Consider the following 26,088-nt stretch of genomic DNA (forward strand, 5'->3'; position numbering starts at 1 on the left):
AACTGAGCTACCGACCAGGGCTTATTCTTAGGTGCTCTGAGAGAAAACAAAGCTCTAGGGTTAAAAAAAAAAAAAAAAAAAAAGCCTGGGGGAAGGTTGGGTTTGACAAAATCAATCAGGTTTCTTTGCTGCAGGAATTGTCAGAGCCGTGAACACACTAGTCTGGACCCTGAGTCTCCAGAAGAGCAGGCTATGAAGTCTGAGTAACCACGGTGCCCCTGAGAGAGGAGTTTTCCATGTTAGGAAACGCTGACTGGGCGGACGCCTGAGGTCGCACTGCTCAGTCAGTAGGGTAACAGGGATTAGGTCCTCGATGGACTCCCAGTCCAGTGCTCACTGGGGACCGGACCATACCCTCCTTCCGTTGCTGCTTTCTTCCTTGGAAACAAAGAGTTAATTGGGCCCACACTTTCAAATGTCAACCTAAATTGATTTATATTTTAGAGCAGGGGTCCTCAAACTTTTTAAACAGGGGGCCAGTTCACTGTCCCTCAGACCGTTGGAGGGCTGGACTATAGTTTAAAAAAAAACTATGAACAAATTCCTATGCACACCGCACAGATCTTATTTTGAAGTAAAAAAACAAAACGGGAACAAATACAATATTTGTATTTGCATGTGGCCCGCGGGCTGTAGTTTGAGGACCCCTGTTTTAGAGTATATAAATGTCTTTAACCACCTAGACCAGTGATGGCGAACCTAATGACACGCCTGTCAGAGGTGACACGCGAACTCATTTTTTTGGTTGATTTTTCTTTGTTAAATGGCATTTAAATATATAAAATAAATATCAAAGATATAAATCTTTGTTTTACAATGGTTGCAAATATCAAAAAATTTCTCTATGTGACACGGCACCAGAGTTAAGTTAGGGTTTTTCAAAATGCTGACACGCCGAGCTCAAAAGGTTCGCCATCACTAGTCTAGATGGTTGTTATCCCTGTAGTAAAACTAAGAAAATAAGTAAAGACACTTCTCTCTCTCTCTTTTTTTAAATTGATTTCAGAGAGGAAGGGAGAGGAAGAGAGAGATGGAAACATCAGCAATGAGAGGGAATCATTGACTGGCTGCCTCCTGCATGTTGGACCGAGCCCACAACCCAGGCATGTGCCCTTGACCGGAATCAACCTGGGGCCCTTTGGTCCGCAGGCCGACGCTCTATCCACCGAGCCAAACCGGCTAGGGCTAAAGACACTTCCTTTTTTTTTTTTTAAATTTTTTTTATATGTATTTTATTGAGTTTTTACAGAGAGGAAGGGAGAGAGATAGAGAGTTAGAAACATCGATGGGAGAGAAACATCGATCAGCTGCCACCTGCACATCTCCAACTGGGGATGTGCCCGCAACCCAGGTACATGCCCTTGACCAGAATCGAACTGGGACCTTTCAGTCCGCAGGCCAACGCTCTATCCACTGAGCCAAACCGGTTTTGGCTAAAGACACTTCTTAAGTGGCCTGCCCAAGTTCCCCTCAGCTAGTCTGTCACTAAAGGTGACTGTCCACCATGCCGCCTGGGTCACCGGCACGTGCGTGGTCAGTTAATGCACATGCCCTGAGAACCTGAAGTCGCCCTGCTTGTCCCCTCTGCTTTTCAACCTTAGGTGCCACCTACCTGCCTGTCCTGTCATTCTGGACCTTCAACGGGCTCCTACTGGTGGTTGACACCACTGGGAAACCCAACTTCATCTCCCGCTACCGGATTCAGGCTGGCAAGAATGACCCGGTAAGAGTTGCCCCAGCTCCGCCCTGTCACAGCCCAGAAAGCGGGGGCTAAAGCCACGCTCTCAAAATCCTCACCGCTGGCCCAGGAGAGACGGTGGCCAGGGCGAGCCTCTCTGTCAAAGCCAGCGCTTGGCCACTGAGAGCCCCTCCTCTGTCAGGTGCTGGGGGTCTCCTCACCCGCACGTTGACAGGCCACGCACTCTCATAACCTTCATGGTTCAGATGAGAAAGCGGAGGCTGTGAGACGTGACATGAGCAGAACCACGATCCACACTCAAGCTTTCTGACACCACGGCTCATGCTGCTAACCACAGACCCCATCAGCACTCAGGAATATCACCTAACCCGCAACACCTCAGGCTACAGTGATCGCACAGCCCACGGGAAGGTGTCGCATTTAGCAGAAGCTGAGGTTCAGAAAGGAGCGGCAACTCGGTCAAGGTCAGACTGTTCCCAGGAAACAGCCAGGCTCCTCTTCCCTGACTCCGGCCCCGCGCTCCTGCACTGTGCGCATCCTCAGGTAGACACACCAGTAAGAAGGAAGCCCCGGAGGCCATGTATTCTTTGGCCGATTCCAGAAAGGCCTGATCCCTCACTTAAGATACCAGAAGCAGATCCTCCAGTGACGCCTGAATGCTGCAGCCATTCATGAGGTCCGGCCTGATCTGCTTACTCTCCCACTTTCCTCTTTCCTCCTCTAAGCTCCTGGAGCAGGACAGCCTTGCCCCCTCCTCACTAAGCAGAGGGAAGTTTCCGCAGACTCCGGCACACGCTCTGCCTTCCCCCTGCTACCACGGGAGCTCTCCTTGCTCCTGTCACAGCCGTCCTCCCGGGAGCTGTGAGCCACAGACAGTACCGCTTGCTCACCCCAGGAAATTGTTCCCTTCTCCCTTCTCTTTCAAAAAAATTTATTTTATTTATTGATTTATAGGGGGAGAGAGAGGAACATCGGTTCGTTGTTCCGCTTATTTATACATTCATTGGCTGCTTCTTGTATGTGCACTGACCAGAGACTGAGCCCCAGCCTTGGAGTACCGGGATGATGCTTTCCCGACTGAGCTGCCCGCGAGGGCTCAATGTATCTTCTGTCCCCTTACTTTCCTAGATTATCCCGCTCATGATTCTCATCGACATGCTGTAATTTTCTCCATCTTAACACTAAACCAGCCCTGGCAGGGTGGGTCAGTGGGTTGGGGCATCCTCCTGTATACCAAAAGGTCGTGGGTTCGATTCCTAATCAGGGCACATCCCCAGGTTGCTGGTTTGATCCCCAGTCGGGGTGCATATGGGAGGCAATCAATTGATGTTTCTCTCTCTCTCTTCCTCTCTAAAATCAATAAATATATTCTTGGGTGAGGATTTAAAAAAAAAAACCCACCCACAAACCAAACAAAAACCCTTGACCCCGTCTCTACACTCACTACCACTCATTCTTGCTCTCCTTTGCAGCAAAAGTCTTTGTCTGCAGTTTCTACTTCCTCTCTGTTCACTCTTCCCCCCCAACATTGTGTAATTGTGAACAAATGTAGACATATATACAAAAGTAGTACAATAATCACTCATTTACATTTCACCAGTTTTAAACATTTTACATTTGCTTCTTCAGTATATAAAAGTGTATATATCTGTGCCTCTATAATTTTTTGCTTAAGCATTTGAAAGTTCCAGACATCATAACGTTTCACCCTAAGTCCTCAGGCTGCATCTCCTAAAATAACCACAGATCATCATCTCTTGATAATGTAGTACCTGGAAAAGCTGGAGGAAGGGGAAGGCCTAAAGTCTGAGGACCACCATGAACCCAGGCTCACCTTCAGGCAGCAGCCTCTACAGCTTGCAGAGGGGACTCGGGAGGAATCCCTTCTGACCAATCCTAAACCAGCTCGTCAGACCCCAGGAAGTGGCCCATGGTTATGGGGCTATTCCTGGGACCCCCAGTGCTCTGAGGAAGGGAGTGTTGGGGCTACTGATTCTGGGGAAATGCTGGCTGCCATCAGTGACCTTGGAGAGGATGCTCAGGCAACCCCACTGTGCTGACAGGTGCAGCACCAGGAAGAAGGCAGGTTCAGGCAGAGACCGAGGCTGCGGGAGAGGCCCTGCCAGCTGGTTCCACCCAGGGCGGGGCAGCCGTCAGGAGCTGCCAGCTACGGCCGGACATCACCCCGAGCATCCACCTCTGCATGAGGGCTTCCTGTGAGCAGGTCACAGTGGAGCTTTTCTAGAAGGAAAAGACCTACATCTCACGCTGTCCCTTCTCCCTCCTTCCTCCCCGGGCAGGTGGACCCCGTGAAACTGCGCCAGTCCGTCCGCACGGTTCTGCTCAACCAGTTCCTGATCTCCTTGCCCATCGTGGTCCTCCTCTACCCCACCCTCAAGCTGTGGAGGGACCCCTGCCGCCGAGAGCTGCCCACCTTCCACTGGTTCCTCCTGGAGCTGGCCATCTTCACGCTGATTGAGGAGATCATGTTCTACTACTCACACCGGTGAGCGGCCGCCGGGCACAGCTGGCACCTCACTCTCCACCACCTGCCTGCAAAGCCTCCCACCCAGCAGTTAACAGGGAGACATCTGTCCACAGCTGACGACCGAGACAACTGAGAATGTCCAGAAAAGAAAGCCTCTCCATTCCTGGGGCTTTTCACATTCACTTCCTTAGTGAACCCTTTCCGGGCATCATCCCCATTTTACAGCTAACACAGCTGAGGTGGACAGAGGCAAAGTGAGCCGCTCCCACTCTTGTGTGCAGCGTCAGAGGTGGGGTTGAACTCAAAGGCAGGTCTGTGTGTTTTCAGCCTTGCTCCACAGACGTAACGCCTGGGGCCCACACCTCGGTTTCTCGTGGTCTGTGGGAAAAAGCGGAAGGGAGGGTGGCAGATTATGAACTATGAACTATTTTCCAGGCTCCTTCACCACCCAATGTTCTACAAGAAAATCCATAAGAAACACCACGAGTGGACAGCTCCCATTGGCGTGATCTCGCTCTACGCCCACCCGGTGGAGCATGTGGTGAGTAGAGCTCGCGCCCCAGAACCAAGGGCACAGGCCAGCCACCTTCCCTCGGCCTCCTGCCGAGAACCGACCGCACCGGCCCCTCCCACTCCCCATTCATTAAATCACCAGCACTTACTGTTGACTTAGCATATGCCAGGCTATCCTAGATGCCCATCGTAAGTTATCTCATTTAATCTTCCCAAGAACCCTTTTAATCCTCATTTTACTAATGAAGACGTTGAAGCTCAAACCATTGATAACTTGTCCCAAGATACAAAGGTGAGTGATTCCAGCAAACCAGGGTCTTGAAACTTTCAGATTCTCCAGACATGAGTCAAGGAAGTCTTCCTGGTACCACCCTGGGGCAGAGGGGACACCCAACTAGGTCCCCTCCATCTCCCTGGGGCCCAGCTTCCAACAGCCCTTCCCTTGCAGGTCTCCAACATGCTGCCGGCGATGGTGGGGCCCGTCGTCATGGGCTCCCACTTGTCCTCCATCATGGTGTGGTTTTCCTTGACTCTCGTCGTCACCACCATCTCCCACTGTGGCTACCACCTACCCTTCCTGCCTTCACCTGAATTCCATGACTATCACCATCTCAAGTAAGGCTCCCTTGCCCACTGTGGGTCAGTAACCTCCACCTCTACTTCTGCTAGCAGACACCGGTGTCTCCGTTTACACGTGGCGCTGGTGGAGGCAGAGGTCTGGAGGTGGGGAGAATGACCATGCTGGACCCCAGGCCACCTTGCTCATTCCTTCTTTCTGATACTTGATCTTCCTGCAACTGGGATTTTAACCTGTATCTAGGTCCTGGCCCCTCTGAGTATGCAATATAAGCTAGGGCACTGTCGGAAAAATGGGGGGACTTGTGCACTGAAAGCTTCCAGGCTTTCTCCAGGGTGGCCTGGGAGCCCCCTGCACAGAATCACCTGAGACGTGCTTCACAAGTGCAGGCTCTTGGTTTCCACTCTGAATACGCCGAATCAAAGTGTCTAGGGGGAGGGAGGAGCAGGGCTTGGAAATATGCCTTTTTTTTTTTTTACATTTGTGCTTGTGTGTTTGTCTTTTTAAATATATATTTTTATTGATTTCAGAGAGGAAGGAAGAGGGAGAGAGAGAAACATCCATGACGAGAGAGAATCATGGGTCGGCTGCCTCCTGCAGGTCCCCCAATGGGGATCGAGCCCACAACCCAGGCATGTGCCCTTGACCCTAATCGAACCTCGGACCTTTCAGTTTGCAGGCCGACATTCTATCCACTGAGCCAAACCAGCTAGGGTGGAAATCTGCATTTTAAAGGGTGTTCCAGGGGGTTCTGATTCAGCCACAGGTTGTGACTTGTGTGCATAGCTATCACAATAAGAGCTTTTCAAAGGAAGCTCACAGATTTCCAGTCTGGGGTGGCCCCAGGCAAGTGTGCCCCATCTCCCCTGGGTTTTCTGATGCAGGTGGTCAGTGTGGAGGGGAGGGCTGGGGAGGGGTGTAGGAGGGCTTAGAAATGTGGGAGAGGCTGGCACAAATGAGGCCAGCACACAGGTCTCCAGCATCCTCTTCTCTCCTCCAGGTTCAACCAGTGCTATGGAGTGCTGGGAGTGCTAGACCATCTCCACGGGACAGACACCGTGTTCAAGCAGACCAAGGCCTACGAGAGACATATCCTCCTGTTAGGCTTCACCCCACTCTCTGAGAGCATCCCCGACCCCCCAAAGATGGAGTGAGAGAGGGCCTGAGTGCCATCCTGGCTGTCCCCTCAGCAGCGGACTGCTAAGGTGGCCTGAGGCCTCCTGACCGCACCTGGGAACTTACTTATTCAGCCCGGCACTAAAGATGGCACCGCGAGGGCGGGGGCAGGCTGGCTTCCAGGAAATGCAGGGCCAAGGCTCCCCTAACTGCCCCTTTTGTCCCTCCAGGGGACCAGGAGTTAGCTTAAGTTAGAGGAAGAAACAGCTTCCCACAATGACCAGTCCCTACGGTCCTCTGCTGTGAAAGGAAAGAGGGGCCCGGACGACTGCGTAGGCAAGATGTAGCTAATGGCAGGTGGCAGCCACACTGGAGCCTGTGTGGCTCCAGAGAGCCCCTTCTGCTGCTAGGGGCCAGGGGGGAGGGGGAGGGTGGCCAGAAGACAGCACTTTCCCCCTTTTCTGTCCCCCAAACTTCTCTCATACCCTACTCAGGCCAGAGCCAGACAGCCTGGCAATAGAGGTAGGGGTCAAGTCCCCCTTGCCCCTCCCAAACAGAGTCAGTGACAGAGGCCCCCTTTACCTCTGACCCATTGCAAACAAACGTCAGCCCTCTCTGAAAACAAAAATAACATCGAAGCTCCTCCCTGATTACAGCTGACACCACGGGTGCAGACCAAACGCCAGTACCTTCAGCCAAACCTGGAAACCAAAGGCCAAACCCTGTGGACCTACTAAACTGGGGCCCTTTAATCCAGAGGGAAGGGTCAAAATTTGGGGACACTTGACTGAAGCGCCTAACTAGACTCTCTGAAGCAGGGCCAGAGGCTAGAACTCTCCTTCTCCAATGAGAAGGCACGAAAAACATGGCTGAACAAAGGGCAAAATCCTCCCCCCCCCCCCAATGATTACTTAGTTGTTTTAGCAGTGATGCCTTTTCAAATGCAATCTTACCAGGAAGCTTGTCTGAAACAAAAACACAGAGCTGCTGGGGTGGGAGCAATCCCCACCCTGCCTGCCCTCAGCAGCCGTGGTCTTGCCAGGGGCCTGGTGGCTCCCAAGAACAATCTGACCACTCTGATTCGAGAGGCCGCCATCATCACTTACCAAATGCTTCCACATAATTGGGTCTATTCCTGAACTTTCAGTTCTCATATGTCAAGATAACCACCCACAGTAGCTTTATAAAATATTTAAACATCTGATAAGGGCAAGTCCCCAGGCAGAACCATCAGCGCTAGGAATCCAGAGGACCTGCCTAGTGGGCTGACTAGGCACTTCCCAGGTAGAGTCTTCTCTGGCCTGGCAAAGCCCCACCCACTCACCCGCCTCAGGAGCTGGTGCACCTGGCGGGTGACCTATATCCTTAGCTAAGTCCTCACAGCCACTAGCCTGCACCCACAACCTGGGACTTATAAACGTTCGGACAATAGCCCACCTCCAATATCCTTTAAAAGGGTAGGAAATGAGGAACCTGGAGAAAGAGGAAGAGTGGAAACGTTTTTTCCCCTTTAAGACCTTGAGATCCGGAAGTTCCGGCGGGGCACCTGGGGGGTAAGAGGCAGTCCACCTTTCACCGCTTTTGGCAGGCTAGTGGGTGGGCCCTGGCAGAGGGGGCCAGCCCTGTCCTCTTCTGCATAAAACTAAAGGGCCCTGAGGTTGGTAAATGAGTAAGGCTCAAGCAAAGGCTGAAGTCTCAGATTTGCAGCAGAAAATGTGTGAGAGGAGGAAGCATGGAAATAAACTGGTCTCCTTTTAACTCCATTAGCCACTGCAATTTTTCTCGCCACTGCACAACTCACAATCACATGGCTTCTCGGAGCTACGGGCCTCTTTCGCAAGCATTCCCAACAGGTGTGGGAGTGAGGCTGCATTAACCGTCTTCCTGTCTGAACCAGTCTGCACAAGCTGGCCACTATCTCCTGCTCCCTGCCCACCTGCTGGCTGGTGGAATTCTCTGGAAAACCAGGCATGGGACACAGTTGCCAGATGAATGAGTAAATAAAGCCAGAACTTATTTTTAGGTTTGTGACTATACATCTAGGACCGACTGGCATTCAGAATACTACTGCCCGAGGCTGGCCTCACGGGTTGGGGAAAAGCCACCAATAGTCCCCGAGGCCAGTCCCGATGCGGGTGGGGGCTCCTGCCTAGCACCAATCCTCAGGCTCACTGGCTCACCTGGACTCCATAAGGCCAGTGGTGACCTTGACACCCCAGCAGGTCTGTTCAGTGAGGGGCAGTGCCAACCCTCCTGTGAAAAATCAGCACCCCTCTCCTTCCTGGCCGTCTCTTCCCTCAGGGCCAGGCCACAGAAGGTTCAGGAAACCCTGGCTGTTGGACTGGTCTGTTCTATGGCACTGGTGTAGCTCCCACATCTTACTTAAGACACAGGGTGAATTCAAGACTGGCAGCTCTCATGCTGCCTTAGAAGCTAAGGGACCCCTGTCCCAGGCAGGCTCCCCAGAAGCCCAGGCAGGGTTCTCCCCTCACCAGCTCCACCCCTCACAACCATCAGTTGTATCCCAGATGGGAGACCAGCCAGTATTGTGCCTTTTCAAGTTTTTATTTTTATACGTTTTTTTTGTATTAAAAAGAAAAGCATAATTACCACAAATTACAAAGGACTAAAGCAGACTAGAATAATGAATCACTTCAGCCTGGAAAGCAGATACTCTCAATAATATTAATGTTATAATACAAGCTCATTCAAGTATTTTACATTGTTTGTCCTTTTAAGTGATATTCTAGCACATGGTAAAGATAATGTACTATGAGCATAAGGTGGAACCTTCTCCGCAAAGCCAGGTGACATGTTTTCCTCTCCAGTGAGAAATGGGCTGTAAGTTCCTATCTTCTCTGCCGCTGCCGTCAACATGGCTGAAGGAGAGGGTGGCGCTGAGGCAAGTCCAGGGACCCTCCACACAGGAGGCACTATGGGGTCCCACTCAGGGGGGTGCCAGATGATCCAGACTGCTTTATCCAGGCTTTTGGCAAAATCCCCAACGCTGGTCGCCTTCCTGGCCCCTCTCCCCACTTCTAGGGCCTTCTGAGCAGCTTACTTTCTTTTCTAAAATCAATCACCAGGAAAGGGGGAAGGGAAGCTACAAATGAACAGAACAGAACACAACTTTGACATGGGGCTCAGCATCTTGATCTGAGCCCCAGGGTCCAGGCTGGGGCTCGGCCCGGCAGCCCCTCTCTGCTGGTAGTGCACCTGTTCCCAGGTTCAGGAGAGGGTGAGAAACCTGCCCCGAGCGGGGCTGACACACAAAGGGTGTGTTGGCATGGACCAATCCTGGAAGGATACAGGATGAACAGAAGGATCTGGGCAGGCTATTTTGTGTCTCAGATCTTGGATCCCCATGAGAGGATGGTGGGTGTGAAGTGGCAAGCCCTGATGGCCCCTGCCACTCCTGGCATGCTTGTCACAGATACATCGGTCCTAAATTCAAGTGTCTTCAGAAAGTGAAGATGTAAACTACTCTTTGCAACATCAACTCCTAACATGTTACAAAAAAAGAAAAAGTAAAAAGAAAGAAAAAAAGTCTCCTTTCTCCCCATCCTCAGCCTATGTTGAGATGAAGTCCTCACCTCAAAGGGGCTTCCTCTTTCTGGGGTGTCTGTGGGGAGGGATCAGGGAGAAGATGGCAGCCAGCCCCTGGCCTGGGAATAAACTCTGATCAGAACAGCCTGTCCCCACACCCTCAAGGCTTCCTTGTGCCCCAAACCCAGCAGAGGACAAACACTGAGGTTTCTGTGGTGCTGGATACAGTACAGGGCTGCGCAACCTGAAGCAAAGGGGAGATACAGCAAAGGAGGCCGGGGTGCAGGAGTCCAGTGTCTGGTACAACACAGGGTGGGCACCAGACAGGGCAGGGAAAGGCTGCAGATCCCGCCGTCAGAGCGGAGATCAGACACTCATCCGTGGCTTTTGAGACAACCGGGTCACAGGAACTGAGATGGGTTTCCCAACATACTAACCATTGGGAGGGCAGAGATGAGGGGGCAGGCCAAAAGCAACGACGTGCCCAAGATAGAGACAAGCCTTGGGGTACTGTCCCCTACTCCTAACCTTTGGGCCCAACAGAAGGAGTTGAAAAAGAGGGCCAAGAAAGTGTCAGCAACTGAGCAACATTACCACAAACTTTTCAGTGCTGCCTGGTCCCCACTGGGGGTGGATTGTCATCCCACACCCAACACAGCCCAGTCCATGTGGGTCAGTCCTTCATCACCCCCACCCCCCAAGCTCCAAATGCCTGTAGACTCCAGCCATTCCATTGTTTCACAGCCCAACCCAAGCAGTCAGTGGCTGGAGAAGTCAGGTATACTCTATGTCCACATATACCTTCCTGCCATGGGGCTTCTCCAACTGGCAGGGTTCTCCCCAGCCCTCTCAACTCCTCCTCGTCCCTCGTTCCCAGGCAGGGTCAATTGGAGGCTGGGCAGAGATGGCTTGCAGAGGGGAATGCAAGATGGGGAGACCCCACCAGACCCAAGGGAGGAGAACGGCATTTTTCTCCACCTTTTATGAGACAAAGCCTCCTTGAGTCTCAAAGATCTTTCAGGGCAACTTAAGAAACACTTCCAAGCCTCAGCTGCCAGGTGTTCACCTTTCCCCTCTGAAGTGGGAAGATGGTCAAGCTGAGGACGTGGTTGTCCCAGATCCAGGCCAACGCTCTTCTCCAACAGTTTGAAGCAAACTTGGCCTTGGGGTTCCAAGGGTAGAATGAAGGGTATCACAGCAGGGACAGGGCCTAGTGTGAACAACAGCAAGCAGAGCGAGGACACGACAGTGGCAGCAGTAGACACAGGACGTCAGCTTCAAATGATGCGACAGCAGGGACACTCGGGCGTGGCTCTCCTCCGAGCCACCCCGACTCTCTCGCCTCCGAGGCAGGAGGCACTGTACATGCAATTCAGTCCAGAGGAAGAGTCTAGTCAATCCAGCCCAGGCACATCCAGAGAAGGTGAGAGCTCTGAGTGGACTCCACCGAGGAAAACAGGCATTTGGGTATTTCAGATTCCCGCTCCACAATAAGGCAACTTTTAAAAAAATATTATTTCAAAGAACAAAAAACAAATTCCAAGGGTAGGCGAAAAACATCACTTGCTGTGGATTAGGTGGGGGGTTTCTGATTTTCTTTTTTTGGTCTTTTATGGTCGGTTTTGTCTTTTTTTTTTTTTTTTTTTTCCTTCTTCCCCAAGGATGATAAGGTCAGAGAAAAATAAAATAAATCATCTTTCAATAGTCTTTTCTGGTATGAGCAGCGTCTCTCTGGGCTGGGGAGTAAGGGGTATGGGAAGAGGGGAGTGGGGAGAGGCCAAAACCTCCCCCACCTCCACTTTTAGATCCTTTGGTTTCCTTCTCCCGGAAGATGGCGGAAGGGCACGGGGCAGTAGGGGAACATGATGATGGCAAGCCCCAGATGATAAAGGGGCCAGTGCTCATGGGGCCCAGGGCGCTGCAGAGCCTTCCATGGAACAGTGCTGGGCAATGGGGCCCACAGGGCCTTCTTGTGGGCTGCATAGTTGGCTTGAGGGGGAGCAGGAGGCTGTGGGATGGGGGCTAGGGTTGCGGCCTATCCGCCGTGGGCAGGGCTACAGAGTGATTTTGGTAATCCAAATGAACTATCAATAATTTAAAACTTGATATATATATGTATGTATATATATATATATATATATATATATATAAAATCTCCCCTGTTCCCTCCCCCCTTAGAAGCTAGGATGTGAAGAAGTCATGGAGAGAGGAGGGGGAAGGGAATGTGTGGAGGCTCCTGCCCAGGGTACCTCTGATAGCCCAAAAGGTGTACACATTGCTACTCAGCACAAAGGCCCATCCTAATGACTAGAGGCCTGTCCCTTCTTTGTCCCCTCTCCTGGGACTGGGTGGACTCTTGCCCATGGACTCTTGCCCATCCCCCTTCCCCCAAAGCCCCCAGGGCCAAGGGGTTTTCACTTTCCCAAAGTCAGTGTGCTGAGTGCTGGGTTGTCCATTTGGCATCTTCCCGGGTGGGCGGGCCAGCAGGTGGGGTGGGGGATTGGCTGATCACGGTAGTGGGCCTGCTGGAAGACTGGGAGGGGCACCGCTTCCTGCCCTCACCGCCACCACCTCCTGCTGCCACTGGGTGTCGCTTGTGGTTGCCCTCTTCACCCATGGGGGGCTGTAACAGAGGAGGGAATCACAGGTGATTAGGAGGCACCATCCATCCCGCCAGGGCTATATAGGGCACTCCTATTTCCACCTCCAAATGTTATGCAGATAATGAACAGGTTTAACCCTAAAAATGAATTACCAGTTTTACTGAGAATGTCTCCATGCTAGGATGCCAGCACCATGCTATTTTATGCACTTAGTCATGGGGCCTGCACCACCCTTGGATGCAGACATGGGTGCAGATCATCGATACTGTTGAAGAGGAAACTGAAGCACAGGAAAATAATCTGCCCAGGGTCCCATAGCTGGTCATCAGTGAAGACAAAATATGGACTGGACCCACGTACTGCTGAGGCCCAGGCTTTTATCCACAGGAGTCCCTGTCCCGGTTATGGGAAGGGATCACTGCTCAGGAGATGACACATGGAATGAGGCATGCAACAGGCTGAGACGTCTCCGCTCAGAAGCCCCAGAGGCTCCTGGGGACTGCCTCGTCCAACACATAGTAAGCACTCAATCAATGGTAATTTTAAAAATAAAATATAAACTATTATTGCTCTTTACTTATATTTGCATTTTTCCTAAAAGGTTTTAATAGAATAAGATAACTGGCTTATCCCTACTACATTATTAACAATTTGGAGGAAAAAGTCTTTCACTCATTGCTGGAGTCCCTGAAGCACCTTGCACAGAGACATTCAATTAACTCCAACTACCACTGTCATTGAAAAACCTAGTAGCGATAACCCTGATCCACCACTGGATGTCACTGTTGATTTAGTGCTCCAAGAAGACTGGCGCTCTGGCCCATGTGGCTCAGTTAGTTGGAGCACTCTTCCTGCACATTGAAAGGTGGTGGGTTTGATCCCAGTTTGGGAAGGCAACCAATCAATATTTCTCTTTCACATCCATGTTTCTCTCTAAATAAATAAACAGGGGAGCTGGGGTGGGAGCAGAGAAAAAACTGAACATAATTAATAAATTTCTGGGGTTAGAAATGGCCTCTTCCAGAATGAGCAAAGCCATTTTTACCTTGGATACCCATCCCAATCAACTAGAACACAGTAACAAGGCGGGTTGTGAGATAAAAGGGGAAGAGCATTATGACAGTTTAGCCATTTCTATCATGGGAAGGGGAGGGAGTAGCAACCATAGCCCCTTCCAATTAGCCCTCACTGTCCACTTCTCACCCTTGGTTTTACAGAGGAAGACACGAGGCCCAAACTGGGCGGGTTGTATCCCTGGGCCGGTAGTACAACTGGAGCAAGAACCCAGGTTCCCTGACCTCCGTCCAATGGTCTTTCCAGGACAACCCAGAACGAGAGAGAGACTTGTACTCACATCCACTCGGAAGTCTTCGAGACGTCGGAATTTGCCGAGGTATTCTTGAAGTTTGGGGTCAATGTCCAAATTTTTGGCTTTGGAATATTTCAAGAAGGCCCAGAATTTCTCCAGCCCATAGAGCTGACCTGTGGGGAAAGAGGAGAAAGGTAGAGAGAAGCTGGGTTGGTGTGGTGAGAGGCTCGGGGGAGAGTGAAGTGTGATGCAATAGACAGACCCAGGTCAAACTGGGGAGTGAGGGGAAGAAGGCCTAGATAACCAGGGCTCACAGAGCTCCAACTCTGGCTCTCACCGGCTTCATAGTCTTTCACGGTTTCCTCCTGAAAATCCTTGAATATGTCCAGCCGGAACTTCTTTTCCAGGCCATAACTGTAGTATCGGAAAAGGCACTCCAAACCATATCTATAGGAAAACACAAATCAGTGAAATCAGGACTCAGTTTCTTCATCTTCAAATAGGGAAATGAACCCTCATAATAGATGAACTGTGGAAGAGTTTGAACACAATGGATTATCAAGGAAACAGTGAATTCTTGCTAGTCTCAGTGGCTCCAACATTAAATCTTTACAGTCTGCCAGGGGTCAGCAAACTCTGGCCAAATGAATAGCAGTTCCCAACTATACCCTTTGTTTATTCCGATTCATTTGTGGAAATGTCACTGCCTGCTTTCTTCTGTAACAGCAGAGCTGCGTAGTTGCAGCTGAGATCACGAAGCATCAAATATTTATTGTCTGTCCCCTTACAGGAAAAGCTTGCCAATACCTGGGATACACTTTCTGCAAAGCTATCTGACCATGCCAATTAGTAGGTCTGTTCATTTATCTGTCTTAGGTATTCCAATTGTAGGAACATGTCAGGGAAATGTCCAAAGATGCAGATTTAGATTTTACAGATGTATCAAAGCTGTTCATAGCAGAATTATTCAACAAAATCTAAATGTCTAATAATAGAGAAGTGGTTAAGAAAAACATGATAAATCTGTTCAACAGAATAATATAAGCTATTAAAAATTACATGTAAATATTCACTCATGATACTGAAAAATGCTTATGAGATATTATCAAGTGAAAAAATACACATTTCAAAGTGTTATATGTAGAATGAACCCATTTTTGTAAACAAATATGTCAATTTTACATCTACATATGCACACAAAGTTAGAAGGACACACACTTAAATATATTAACACTTGTTATCTTTGGGAGTTGAAACTTTTCAAGTGATCATATCTATATTTTCTAAGCTTTCAGGCAAAAACACATAACTTCTGTAAGAAGGCCAAAAAGTCAATTCTTTTAACATGGAAAAATGCTCATGCTTGTAAATGATAAGGACGACACAAGAAGGCATTCACAGGATGATCTAAAAGACATGAAATATGGCAGAGCTTTAACACTGGACTGAATCATGTTTTCCACCAGATTCTTTAAGCATTTCTGTCCTTCTCAAATTGCTTAGAGAACACATTTTACTTGGGAAAAAGAGAGAAGAGTCTAAAAAGTTTTTTAAATAGTAAAACATTAAAAACAATGTAAGAATCTATTAGTAGGAGACTGGTTAAATAAATTACAGTACATCCATTCAATGTAACACTATACAAACTATAAAAGGAATAAGAATGTTATTTATGGATGGATATGGAATGATCTTCAAAATATAGCATTAAGTAGAAAATCAAGGTGCAAGAGCATATATAATAGAGGCCACCTTCTGTGTAAACAAAGGGGGTAGGAGACACTGCATAGGTCCTTGCTTACATGGGCAGAATATTTTCAGAAAGAACCCGCAAGATTCTAATGATACTGGTTGACTCTGGGAAAATGAAATAGATGGCAGGAGAAAGTGGTAAGGAGACTTCTCACTATATAATCTTTGAACTCTCTGAATTCTGAACCATGTGAATATATTGCTCATTCAAAATATTTTAAATAAAGAATATGAAGTATATATACAAGAGATCTCCAGGTACAGTTCTGGAAGCAGACCCACCAGGGACCCCTCACCACCTGCCAAGCACCAGCCAGAGTCCCACCCCAATCCCGCTCACCTGTAGCCTTCTTTGGCATCCTCCAGAGACAGCTGCTTGAACTCCTCATACATCTTTTTGTTAAAGTGATCTCGGAGGAAGAAGGACCAAAATCGAAAGAGAGTGTTCATCTCCTGAGACTGGCCAATGCCCAAGCGTTTCCGCTCTGATGGGGGGAAAAGAAGGAAAGACGTGTCAGGACCAGGCTGCAGGTGCTTCAGAGGACAAATGGATCTCCAAGCTTAAGGACCTTGCTCACACTGCCCCTCAGTCTTTCAGAAGATATTTATGGAGCACTAACTACTCTGGGTCAGGCCCTGCTGCTAGACTCTGGTTCTGGGCCTCACTGCTTCTGAACCAGGTCATCCTGGTCTAGCTCTTCATCTCAAAAAGCATTGCGCTCAAGTGTAGTTAGAACAAAGGCGTGAACAAATCATTTGTACATGCCAACAAGTTATATTCTTTATATTTATTACCAATTATTATTTCAGGAGTCCTACAATATTAACAAGTACAAAGTGGTAACAATAAAAAACAGTATACAACACCAAAGCACAAGCAACTAAAGGAAAAAAATAGATAAAGGTTCTGCATAGACAATTTTCCAAAGAAGATATAAACATGGCCAACATGAAAACTATTCAACACTATTAGCTATCTGGGAAATGCCTATCAAAGCCACAAGGAATCATCACTTTATATCTACCAGGATGGTTATGATAAAGACAGACAATAACAAGTGTTGGGGGGACATGGAGAAATTCCTGTTAGGAAAATAAAACGGTGCCGACACTTTGAAAACAATCTTGCAGTTCCTCAAAAGGTTAAACACAGAGTTACCATAAGACCCCGCAATTCCACTCTTCCACACAAGACAAATGAAAACCTACATCTACACAAAAACTTGTGTATGAATGTTCAAAGCAACATTTTTCATGATAGACGAAAAGTGGAAACACAAATGCCCATCAATTATGGTTAAACAAAACGTGCTATATCCATATAATGGAATGTTATTTGGCAATGAAAAGGAATGAAATATCGATACATGCTACACCATAGAGGAACCTTGAAAATACTGTACAATTCCATTACTGCAAAATAATCTACAGACAAAGAGTAGATTGGTGGTTGTATAAGCCTGGGAGGAGGTAGGGGATGGGAGTGACTGGTAATGGGCAGGGTTTCTTTTTATGGGAATGAAAATGTTCTGGTGATTGCATTGTACATTTTAAATAGGTGAATTGTGTGGTATGTAAATTATATCTTAATAAAGCAGATATTACACACACACATGCATGCAGAGGAAGAGTGAAGAACCAAGCATTTAGCAGCCATTTTTTACTGAATGAAAAGGGGTCGGATGAGGTAATAATTACAATATTACGATTGGTTTTGAGCACTTTACAGCTAACCTGACAGAAACCTACAGTTAAAAGGTACCTCATTTTTGTTATAAAAAGAAACTCATGAGAGCACCTAGAGCATGTCTTTCCTTAGACTACTGTCTAGACCAGGGGTGGGCAAACTTTTTGACTCAAGGGCCACAATGGGTTCTTAAACTAGACCGGAGGGCCGAAACAAAAGCATGGATGGAGTGTTTGTGTGAACTAATATAAATTCAAAGTAAACATCATTACATAAAAGGGTACGGTCTTTTTTTTTTTTTTAGTTTTATTCATTTCAAACGGGCCGGATCCGGCCCGCGGGCCATAGTTTGCCCACGGCTGGTCTAGACTCTCAAGGAAGGTTAGCAAACTTTCTTCTGTGAAGAGTCACAGAGTAAATATTTTAGGCACTGCAAGCCACAAATGGGTTCCGTTCTATCATAAATTCTTCCCCCCCGCCCCCCCAACCCCCTTAAAAATGTAAAAACTATTCTTAGCTCAAGGGCTATACAGAAATAGGCTGCTGGCTGGATTTGGCCCACACCATCATTAGACAACCTGTTCTCAGGAATATATGCTGCCTCACACATACCTTTGGAGATGGACAGTGGACCACACTGGTCTTACCAGAAATAGGAAAACTCAATAGTTTTTATATCAATAGAGGAAGATCAAGGAGCAGGCATGTTCTGAGTACCAGATTCTTTTAGGTTCCTATAGTCTGAAACTACCCTGCCTGAATCTATTTCATTCCTTCTTGCTATAATGTCACCCGCTTCTTGTTTTGAGATCAGAGGAAATAGTCACCTAGTCCAGCAGTTGCCAACCTTTCGGACCTCACGGACCACCGGTTGGTGACCGCTGACCTAGTCCATCTGGGTTCTAAAAAGCAGCCCCAGAGGCTCAGCCCCTTCCCTGTGTTTCTTACCATTAAGGCAGCGCCTACGATACTTGTGGTAGACGTGTTGTGTGAAGCCATTTTCCTTGAGCAGCTCATGGGAAGGATGCTGAAACTTGGGTAGCGACTGAGGGGTGCAGCCATAGCTGCCAACCGTAGGCGTCCCTTCTGAGGGGCTGGAGCTACAGAGGCCACAAAAGAGACAGTGTCATCAGGTTCCCCGGAGCAGCTGGCCATCAGGTTAGCAGGAACCCCTCTAGTTTCTTCCTTCAGCCAAGATCCAGCCTCTCACAGGGCAACAAACTAGGAGGCCCAGGTACTGTGTTAAGGCCCTTGACTTATATAGATAGATGACTTGCTCTTTGTTATCGACCTTCAGAGTTTTACAAAGAGGTCACTTAGGTTCATAGAGACTGGGACACTTATCCTAGGTCATGAAGCTATTTTAAGGCTGAGATCTGCACATTGCCCAAACCCGAGCCTTTATTTAACCATTTATTTATCCTGAATTAACATTTACCCTTCCCTGAATGAGCTGTAATGGGTTAATCCACCTATATTTTTTGAAAACCATGTTTATTTTTGGTCCTGTACCATCTTTGCAGGAAATAAGAGTACACGTCAGTAGCTCTCAAACCTTGCTTTGGAACAGAGAATACTGGGGCTATTTTACTAAAAATAAATAAAAAGGAACCTGGGCCCTAACCCCAACCGGGCCCAGGAACCTGTATTTTTATTCAAGTACCTGGCTACCCTGAGGTAGGCAGCAAATATTCTCGTTTGAAGACAACTCAAGTGCTCTCCCAGAGCCTGGTCCCAGGCAGTGACGCCGCTGCTTTAGAGAGGCTTCCTCTTCCCAGGCCCTGGATGAAGCTTTCTAGACGACTCATGTGTTTTTTACTTAGATGAAGGTCCCCTTTTTTAATTTTCTTGCCAAAGAGGTTCTATCTTCTTGGTCCCATTGATTTTATGGCTCTTCCACCCACCTCAGTCAACCTGGCCTCTCCTCCCCACAGCCCCGCACCTGATGGAAGAAGTCCGGGGCCTGTGCTCTCGGGAATCCATCACCCAGCCCACATGACTCTCCAAGGGTGGGTTGGAGCTGTGTCTTGTCTTCCTTTTCCGAGGCATCTGTAAAGGTCAGCCCAGGAACTTGTTATTTATTGTATTCATACAAATGTGAGGAGCATCAAGCGTTTTGTAGGATTAAGATTCCCCTCATATGTGTGTGTCATCACACAGTTTACAAATCATTTTCAAATTTATTCTCTCACAATGTCCACAGCTAGGAGCTGATAGGCTTATTTCACGAAAGAAGAAGTTGAGGCTTGGAAGCGAAGTGATTTGCCCAAGGACCTGCACCTGGTCAGTCCCCCTTGGGTCTTATCATGGTCCATGGGGCCACCACTCCCATAGAGTTCATTTTGTAGATGTGGTCACTCAGCCCCAGGGTGGACCCACCAGCCTATGAACACAGAGCAGGTGGGGGATCTGGTACTTTCTTGGTCTAGACAAGGCTGAAGAGAGAAGCAAAGCACTGGGATGCCGTAAAGTGAGTCTAAGACTCCTAGCAGCCAGGCAGGAGCACCTCACCTTGGCATCTAGGGTCCGTCCTTCCTTCACCACTGGGTAAAACCGTGACGTCTGGCTTGAATCTTTGAGCTGCGGTGTCCGGGGAGTGCGGGGGGTCCTGGCATTGCGGTAGTTTGGCGACTCTGGGACAGTGGTTGGTAGAGAGCGGGCAATGGTAGAAGGCTCGGGAGCACCAAACAACTTGTTGGCCAGGGCATCAGTGGGAACTGCAGAGGCAGAGCGGGGTCAGCAAGCAGGGATAGGCCGTGACTATCTAGACCCTCCAACCCAGGCCAGGGATCCCAGTGTCACCCCTCACCTTGTTGGAATCGGGGTGGCCCGGGAGGGACCTCCTGGTTGGGATCCACAGGGGGCTCAGGGGTTAGTGTGTCAAACTGCTCCCGGCTGATCATGTTGACTTTCTTGAAGTTCTCGACTTCTTGCTGCAGAGGATACAAGACGGGTGGGGAAAGATGTCAGTAAGAGGACTGCCCTAGCCTGTTTAGGAATCAAGATGTACAGGAAGCTGGAGAGGGCAGCTCCCACGTCCACATACGTGGAATTCTGGTCCCCAGGCTCTCAGCTGCCCCCTCAACCCCAGTTACCTGGGCACAAGTGTGCTAACCCAGAAGGGGCTAGTACTTGCCCAGCCCTATGTGCAACAAGACAGATCAGTACTCCAGCTGCCCAGGAACTAAATTCAGACTCCCCCGAATCTCTTCCTGCTACTCTCCCCTCACCTCCACTAAACATGCTGCTACTCACCACATGGGCTCACCAAAGGCCCACCCACCTCCACATATATCCACTCTGTAAAAACTACAACAGAGGTTTTGATTATTTCCAAGCAGCAATGATTTTAAAAAGATCTATCTTTTTTCCATCTTCCAATTCAAAGTAAGCTCCTTAAAAGGCTTTTAAACTTTTACAACTGCCTAAATACTTATGAATAAAAACGACAACCTAGTACTTATTCTAGTTCCCACAAAAGTGTCTAGCTGACTGTTATGACATTAAATATGGATGTTCAGGTGGCACAGTAACCATCCCACACATTAGCAGAGTTTACACAGTGTTTAACATCTCTTTTTGCTGTCAATGTCCCAGTCAGGAGTCAATTATCACCTCCTTTCATATCGAGGTTCTATGCCCAGGGTCACATAGCTAATTAGCTTTCTTTCCCCCCCATTAGTTATTGGCACCCAGGCCCCACCCACACTGCTACGTTCAAACTTACCTTGATCTGGGAGTACTCAGGTTCGAACTTTGAAGCCCACAGGTCCTGCTCATAGTAGTTGAGTCCATCGTTAATGATCTTGGCCAGCTCAGCGCTCATCTTGGCACGGGAGGTGTGGTTGCCTGTGCGATCCCCCCCTGGGTGCCGGCGCATGTATGGTGGCGTCTGAGTGACAATGAGGATCTTGTTGACATCCCGGTCATCAATTTCATAGTCAGAATCCTCATCAGACCAGGCGGTAAAGGTATTCTTCCGTCCATCCATCTGCTCCATCTCCTCGTCAAACAGGAAATCCAGTTCCTCTTGCTCATCCTGATCCTTGGACATCAGCTGCTGAGAGGGCAGCTGCTGAGGCACAGAGGTCTGGTGGACTAACCTGGGCTCCTCTGACTTCTACCATGGGAACAAACCAAGAGGAAAGAGTCACCAGGGTGTTGGTCCCTGAACCAAAGAGGGTAGGGGAGTGGGGAGGTAGAAGGAGCAAAAGTCTGCTCCTGGAAAGGGGAACAGCAATTTCAGTCTGAGAGCGAAACACTTCTCTAACAGTGGACTCAATTTGTACTATTCACATATTGCTTTACTATTTCTACAGCAGTCGAATCCCTCCTTCATGTGAAGATGTGGAAGGGAAACTACAGCCTTGAGATATTAAACAAGAGTCCCAAAGTCACTGGCCATCAATGACAGGAGACCTGTGTTCTAGTCCATAGACTCTAACTCTATATCCAGGCTATGAATCTTCCCTCTTCTGAGGGCCTAGGGGGCTTATACGGGTGCAATGAGGAAAAATTCAGGGAAAAGCACTTAAAATGCAGCCCCAGGGATTAAGACAGGGCAAAAACAACAGCAAGCATCAAGAAACTTGGAATACTGCTGCCAGAAGCCGCATGATCTCCTCCGGTAAAGAATGCTACTCAGAACACATGCAGCTAGGATTATCCTGAAGGGCAGTCACCACTGACAATGGAAACAGCCACATCAACCTCCTGCAGTTACTGGTGACAGCTCATATTATACCTTGAGCCCCCAGCTTGCCTGACAGCCCTTTAGAGCTCAGAGTCCCATGTGATATCCCTCCAAGCACTCCAACCCGGCTCCTAGGACCCAGGGTGAAGGACAGGCCTCACCCACCTTGGGCCGTGCTGGGGAGGGCCGAGGCCTCTTCTTCACTTCAATCCAGTTCTCGGAATCTAGGTCAGGCAGGCTGGCAGACAGGCCCTTGGGCAGTGTCTTTAGGTTGCTGACCTCCTCCGTTTTGGTTGGCACTGGGGTGACTGCACGAGGAGAGCCAGGCGCCGACTCTGAAGGGTGGAAAGGTAAGGTCCTCATCCCTCCAGTCCTCCTCCTGATGACAGCCCTGAGGACTGCTGGCCAGAGGACAAGGGTAAGGGGAGGCACCCGTATGCCCGAAGGGTGCATACCTGTCTCCTTCTGGTAGTGCTGGCGGGGCACAAACTCAGGGCAGTTGAGAAGCTGGGAGAAATCAGTCTGGGAATAATCCACTATTGGGGGACCAGGAAGAGGCCATTTCTCGGGCTCCTCCCTCCTACGGACTTTCTCATCAACAATCTCCACCACCTTGCTGTCTTTTAGGGCCTGCAGGGGAGAAAAAGAGAGAGGATGCAGAGGAAAGACTTGGATAGATGGCTGGGCCCCCACGAGCTCAAGTATGAGTCCAGTGCTGGTAGGTGTATTAAAGCACTGGCCCCATCTCCCATGCCTGGTAGACAAGTGAGATGTTCAAACTCGTAGGAGGCACTAACATGAAAAACACAGCTGCCATTCTACATCCAGTAATCTGCCCCAGAGAAATGCTTGCACAAACAGGTGACAATATGTATAAGGTACACATAAAAAGCCATTCATACCAACATTGTGTGTAATAGGAAAAAATGTGAAAACTTCCTAACTTGCCACCATATAGGCAATTTAAATAAATTATGGCTCATTCACTCAAGGGAACATTACTCAGTAAAAACAGCTTCACATGTGCTAAGGTGGAAAGAGCCACAAAAAAACAGGTCTAGGTCACTGAGTAAAAGATCCTACTGGTGCTTAAGTAAAAACATACAAATACAAATTTTTCTAGGATTCATAGGTCAACTTTTACAGGTGTTTGTCTCTAGGAAAAATGGTCAAGAGTAGAGAGGGGAAGAGGTTTCTTTTTTTTTAAATTTTTTTTTACTGTTTTATTGCTTAAAGTGTTACAGAGAGTATTACATATGTCTCCTTTTTTCCCCCCACCCTGACAATCCCCTGGCTTCCCCTACCCCCCAGTGTCTTATGTCCATTGGTTATGCTTATAAAGAGTTTTCTTTTAAAAATCTTTTAAATGGGCGAGGAAAACATTTCAACATGTCACAACATCCTCTGTTGCTGAGGTTGGGGAAAGAGGTACTCTCACATATGGCTGATGAGAATGCAAAAGGCCCAACCCCTGGAAAGAGAATTAGGCAATAGCTAGCAAAATTACATATGCATTTGCCCTTGCGTACAGCCATTCTTCTAGAAATTTATACCAAAGACACACTGGCAAAACTATGAAAAGATACATATCCAACTATAAAAAGGATAGGGGAGTATCTTCCTTTTTATTCTATACCACTATGCTCTTAGATATAGTAAGTAAAAACATAAAACAAGTAAAGAAATACATGTGTTAGATGTTACCACTCATCTGAGAAAGAGGAATGAGACAAATACATATGGAAGCATGTGCTTATTTTTTAATAGAAGGATTCAAACAGGTTACCTACAGGGTAACAAATGAAGATGGACCACAGAATTTGACTATCAGCATTTTGCAATCCCCAGTGAAATAACAGGCAATGATGATCATTAGAAACTTCTAATGATCACAAGAGGGAAAATCAAATTATCTCTACATTTAAATTCTCGATTGACAAGGGGGGACGACCCAAACCTGAATCTGATCAGGCCTCTAGATCACCAATTTACAAAAAATTTGGAGTATAAAACACGTTAAATGACTACAGTGTCCTATAAGATATACAACCCATTTTATTCAAATAAATTACAAGGAAAAACAGGGGGGAGGGGAAACTTAAGAGAACACATGGGTCTCATAAACTACTAAAAGGAAAAAATTAATCCTCACCCAAGGATATCTTTTCCATTGATTTTTAGAGTGTGGAAGGGAGGGAGGGAGGGAGGGAGGGAGTGAGGGAGGGAGGGAGGGAAACATAAATTTGAGACAGATACATCAATTGGTTGTCTCCTGCAAGAGCCCGAGGGGGTGGTGGGAGGGGGGTGGGTAATTGAATCTGCAACCAAGGTGCATGCTCTTAACCAGCAATCACACCCAAGACCCTTTGTGCTTGAGCTGACGTTCTAACCATTGAACACGCCAACTAAAGCAAGAAATTTTTTTTATCTAGTGGAGCAGATTTGCAACTGACCAAGTGTTTCATGACCTTAAGGAATTTTAATGCTTTTACATGGGATGATACCGTGGTCTTTATCTTTTAGAGGCAGGTACTGAAACATGGATGAAATGTCATGTTACCTAATACTTTCTTCAAAGTAATCTGGGAGAGGAAACAAATTGGGGGGTTGAGGGAGTAAGATTGGCCATGAGTTGCAAATTGCTGAGGCTGGGTGATGTGGGTTCATCATACCATCGTACACTTTTGAACCTGTTAGAAAATTCCCATAATAAAAGGGGGACGGAGGGAAGGCAGAGGCAAGGAGAGAAGCTGGGTAAGCCTTAGAACTTTAGCAGAAGTAATCAAATGGGGGTTCGTCCAAGGTTTCCTGCCTTGGCCCAAACTTCAGCTTTGCAAGTCAGGACTATCTCCACCCCTCGCCCCCCCCCCCCCCCCCACACACACCTTAGCCCCAGAAGACATACCGCAAAGATGAGTGAAATGTCAGTGGTAAGGGCCTGAACTCGGTGGAAGGAAGCAATAAGAGTGATGGGAAGGAAACCGTCAGCATCCATTTTCCGTCGCAGGAAGAAGTCGCGCTCTAAATTGTCCACGCTGAAGTAGTATTCACTAGGTGGAGGGAGAACAGGAATGATTGCTGCATTGTTGACAAATATGCCTTTCCTGTCCTGCTGCACACCCAGCGACCTCATGCAGCCTGACTTCCCTCTGGGACCCTAGTGTACATACAACGGTCTCACGAACTGAAAGAAATGTTGTTATCCTCTCCTGGCTCCCTAACCTTCCGTCAAACCATTCCTTCTGTCCTTCAGTCCCTTTGCATGCCTGGCAAACTCCCTTCTTCTCTGCTCCTGAAATACCTATCACATTCTACGTGCCATGATCTATTTCCTTGTATGGCTCCCTCACTAAACTGGGAGACAACACACTGCAGTGGCCAGGAGCAAAGGTTTTACAGACAGAAATGGACTCAACTATGTGTCTTGTCACTTACTTAACTGAGACACTGGGCAAGGTACTGGGACTGTTTGCTCATCTATAAAATGGGGATAAAACCAGCTCAGAGGAATTAAGTTGACAATTGCAGGTTTAAATAAGAGAATGCCTGTCAAGCACTTAGCCTCACCGATAGTGAGGACTTAATGTTTGCTAGCATTCCAGCAGTACAGCCATTACAAAAGGATAGAGAAAGTAGTCTCAACATTTCTCTACTTGGTTAGTGGCCATTTGTAATTTTCTTAAGGTAAATATGGTACCACTCCTGTACTAAACAGTAACTTTATGAACAATTAGCTTAAGAGATGAGAGAAAGTTATCTTTCTTAGCTCTAGCCAGGGCAGCAACGGAAGGAAGGGCCTGTCCAGTCCTACTCTGCCCAGCTGCCAGCTCAGGCAGCCCCCAAACCCTCCCCATCTCAACTCTCCAGAAAGAAGGCTCCATCCACTCACATCTGGCGCTTGATGTAGTCCTTGAGCAGCTCCTGGTCCACACTGTACAGCTCAGTGCTGCTGACATTGTCAAAGTAGTAGGTGATGTTGTTCATATACTTCGGGGTTCGAGGACCCTCTGCACCATCAAACTTTCGGTAGCTGAACTGGTAGTCAAAATGGGCTACAGGGAAAATTGGTGCCATAAGGGATAGGCAATCCCAGCCAACCGCCCCT

The 26,088-nt window shown here is 48.2% G+C and overlaps 2 protein-coding genes across 9 annotated transcripts in view; one reads left to right on the forward strand and one right to left on the reverse strand.

Moving 5' to 3' along the window:
• The window catches only part of FAXDC2 (fatty acid hydroxylase domain containing 2), a 28,989-nt gene extending 20,833 nt beyond the window's left edge, over positions 1–8,156 (forward strand). For all 3 annotated transcript variants that reach the window (XM_036315731.1, XM_036315729.1, XM_036315730.1), the window contains 5 exons: positions 1,602–1,723; positions 4,000–4,205; positions 4,623–4,728; positions 5,149–5,315; positions 6,278–8,156. In XM_036315731.1, the coding sequence (XP_036171624.1) occupies positions 1,602–1,723; positions 4,000–4,205; positions 4,623–4,728; positions 5,149–5,315; positions 6,278–6,431 (755 nt within the window). In that variant the 3' untranslated portion in view covers positions 6,432–8,156. The remainder of the gene's footprint in view (positions 1–1,601; positions 1,724–3,999; positions 4,206–4,622; positions 4,729–5,148; positions 5,316–6,277) is intronic.
• A 3,410-nt stretch (positions 8,157–11,566) lies between these two features.
• LARP1 (La ribonucleoprotein 1, translational regulator) overlaps positions 11,567–26,088 on the reverse strand; it is a 52,000-nt gene continuing 37,478 nt past the window's right edge. For 5 of the 6 annotated variants that reach the window (XM_036315724.1, XM_036315726.1, XM_036315723.1 and 2 more), the window contains 13 exons: positions 25,873–26,035; positions 24,889–25,033; positions 22,439–22,613; positions 22,149–22,318; positions 21,018–21,410; positions 20,100–20,223; positions 19,802–20,007; positions 19,233–19,339; positions 18,239–18,390; positions 15,944–16,088; positions 14,189–14,298; positions 13,897–14,024; positions 11,567–12,562 (listed from right to left, as the gene is read on the reverse strand). In XM_036315724.1, coding sequence (XP_036171617.1) covers positions 12,368–12,562; positions 13,897–14,024; positions 14,189–14,298; positions 15,944–16,088; positions 18,239–18,390; positions 19,233–19,339; positions 19,802–20,007; positions 20,100–20,223; positions 21,018–21,410; positions 22,149–22,318; positions 22,439–22,613; positions 24,889–25,033; positions 25,873–26,035 — 2,213 coding nt within the window. In that variant the 3' untranslated portion in view covers positions 11,567–12,367. Of the gene's footprint in view, positions 12,563–13,896; positions 14,025–14,188; positions 14,299–15,943; positions 16,089–18,238; positions 18,391–19,232; positions 19,340–19,801; positions 20,008–20,099; positions 20,224–21,017; positions 21,411–22,148; positions 22,319–22,438; positions 22,614–24,888; positions 25,141–25,872; positions 26,036–26,088 lie in introns of those variants that run through there. The other variant, XM_036315728.1, reaches the window with a different exon arrangement.

Source organism: Myotis myotis, unplaced genomic scaffold (genome assembly GCF_014108235.1).
Source record: "Myotis myotis isolate mMyoMyo1 unplaced genomic scaffold, mMyoMyo1.p scaffold_m19_p_6, whole genome shotgun sequence".
NCBI lineage: Eukaryota > Metazoa > Chordata > Mammalia > Chiroptera > Vespertilionidae > Myotis > Myotis myotis.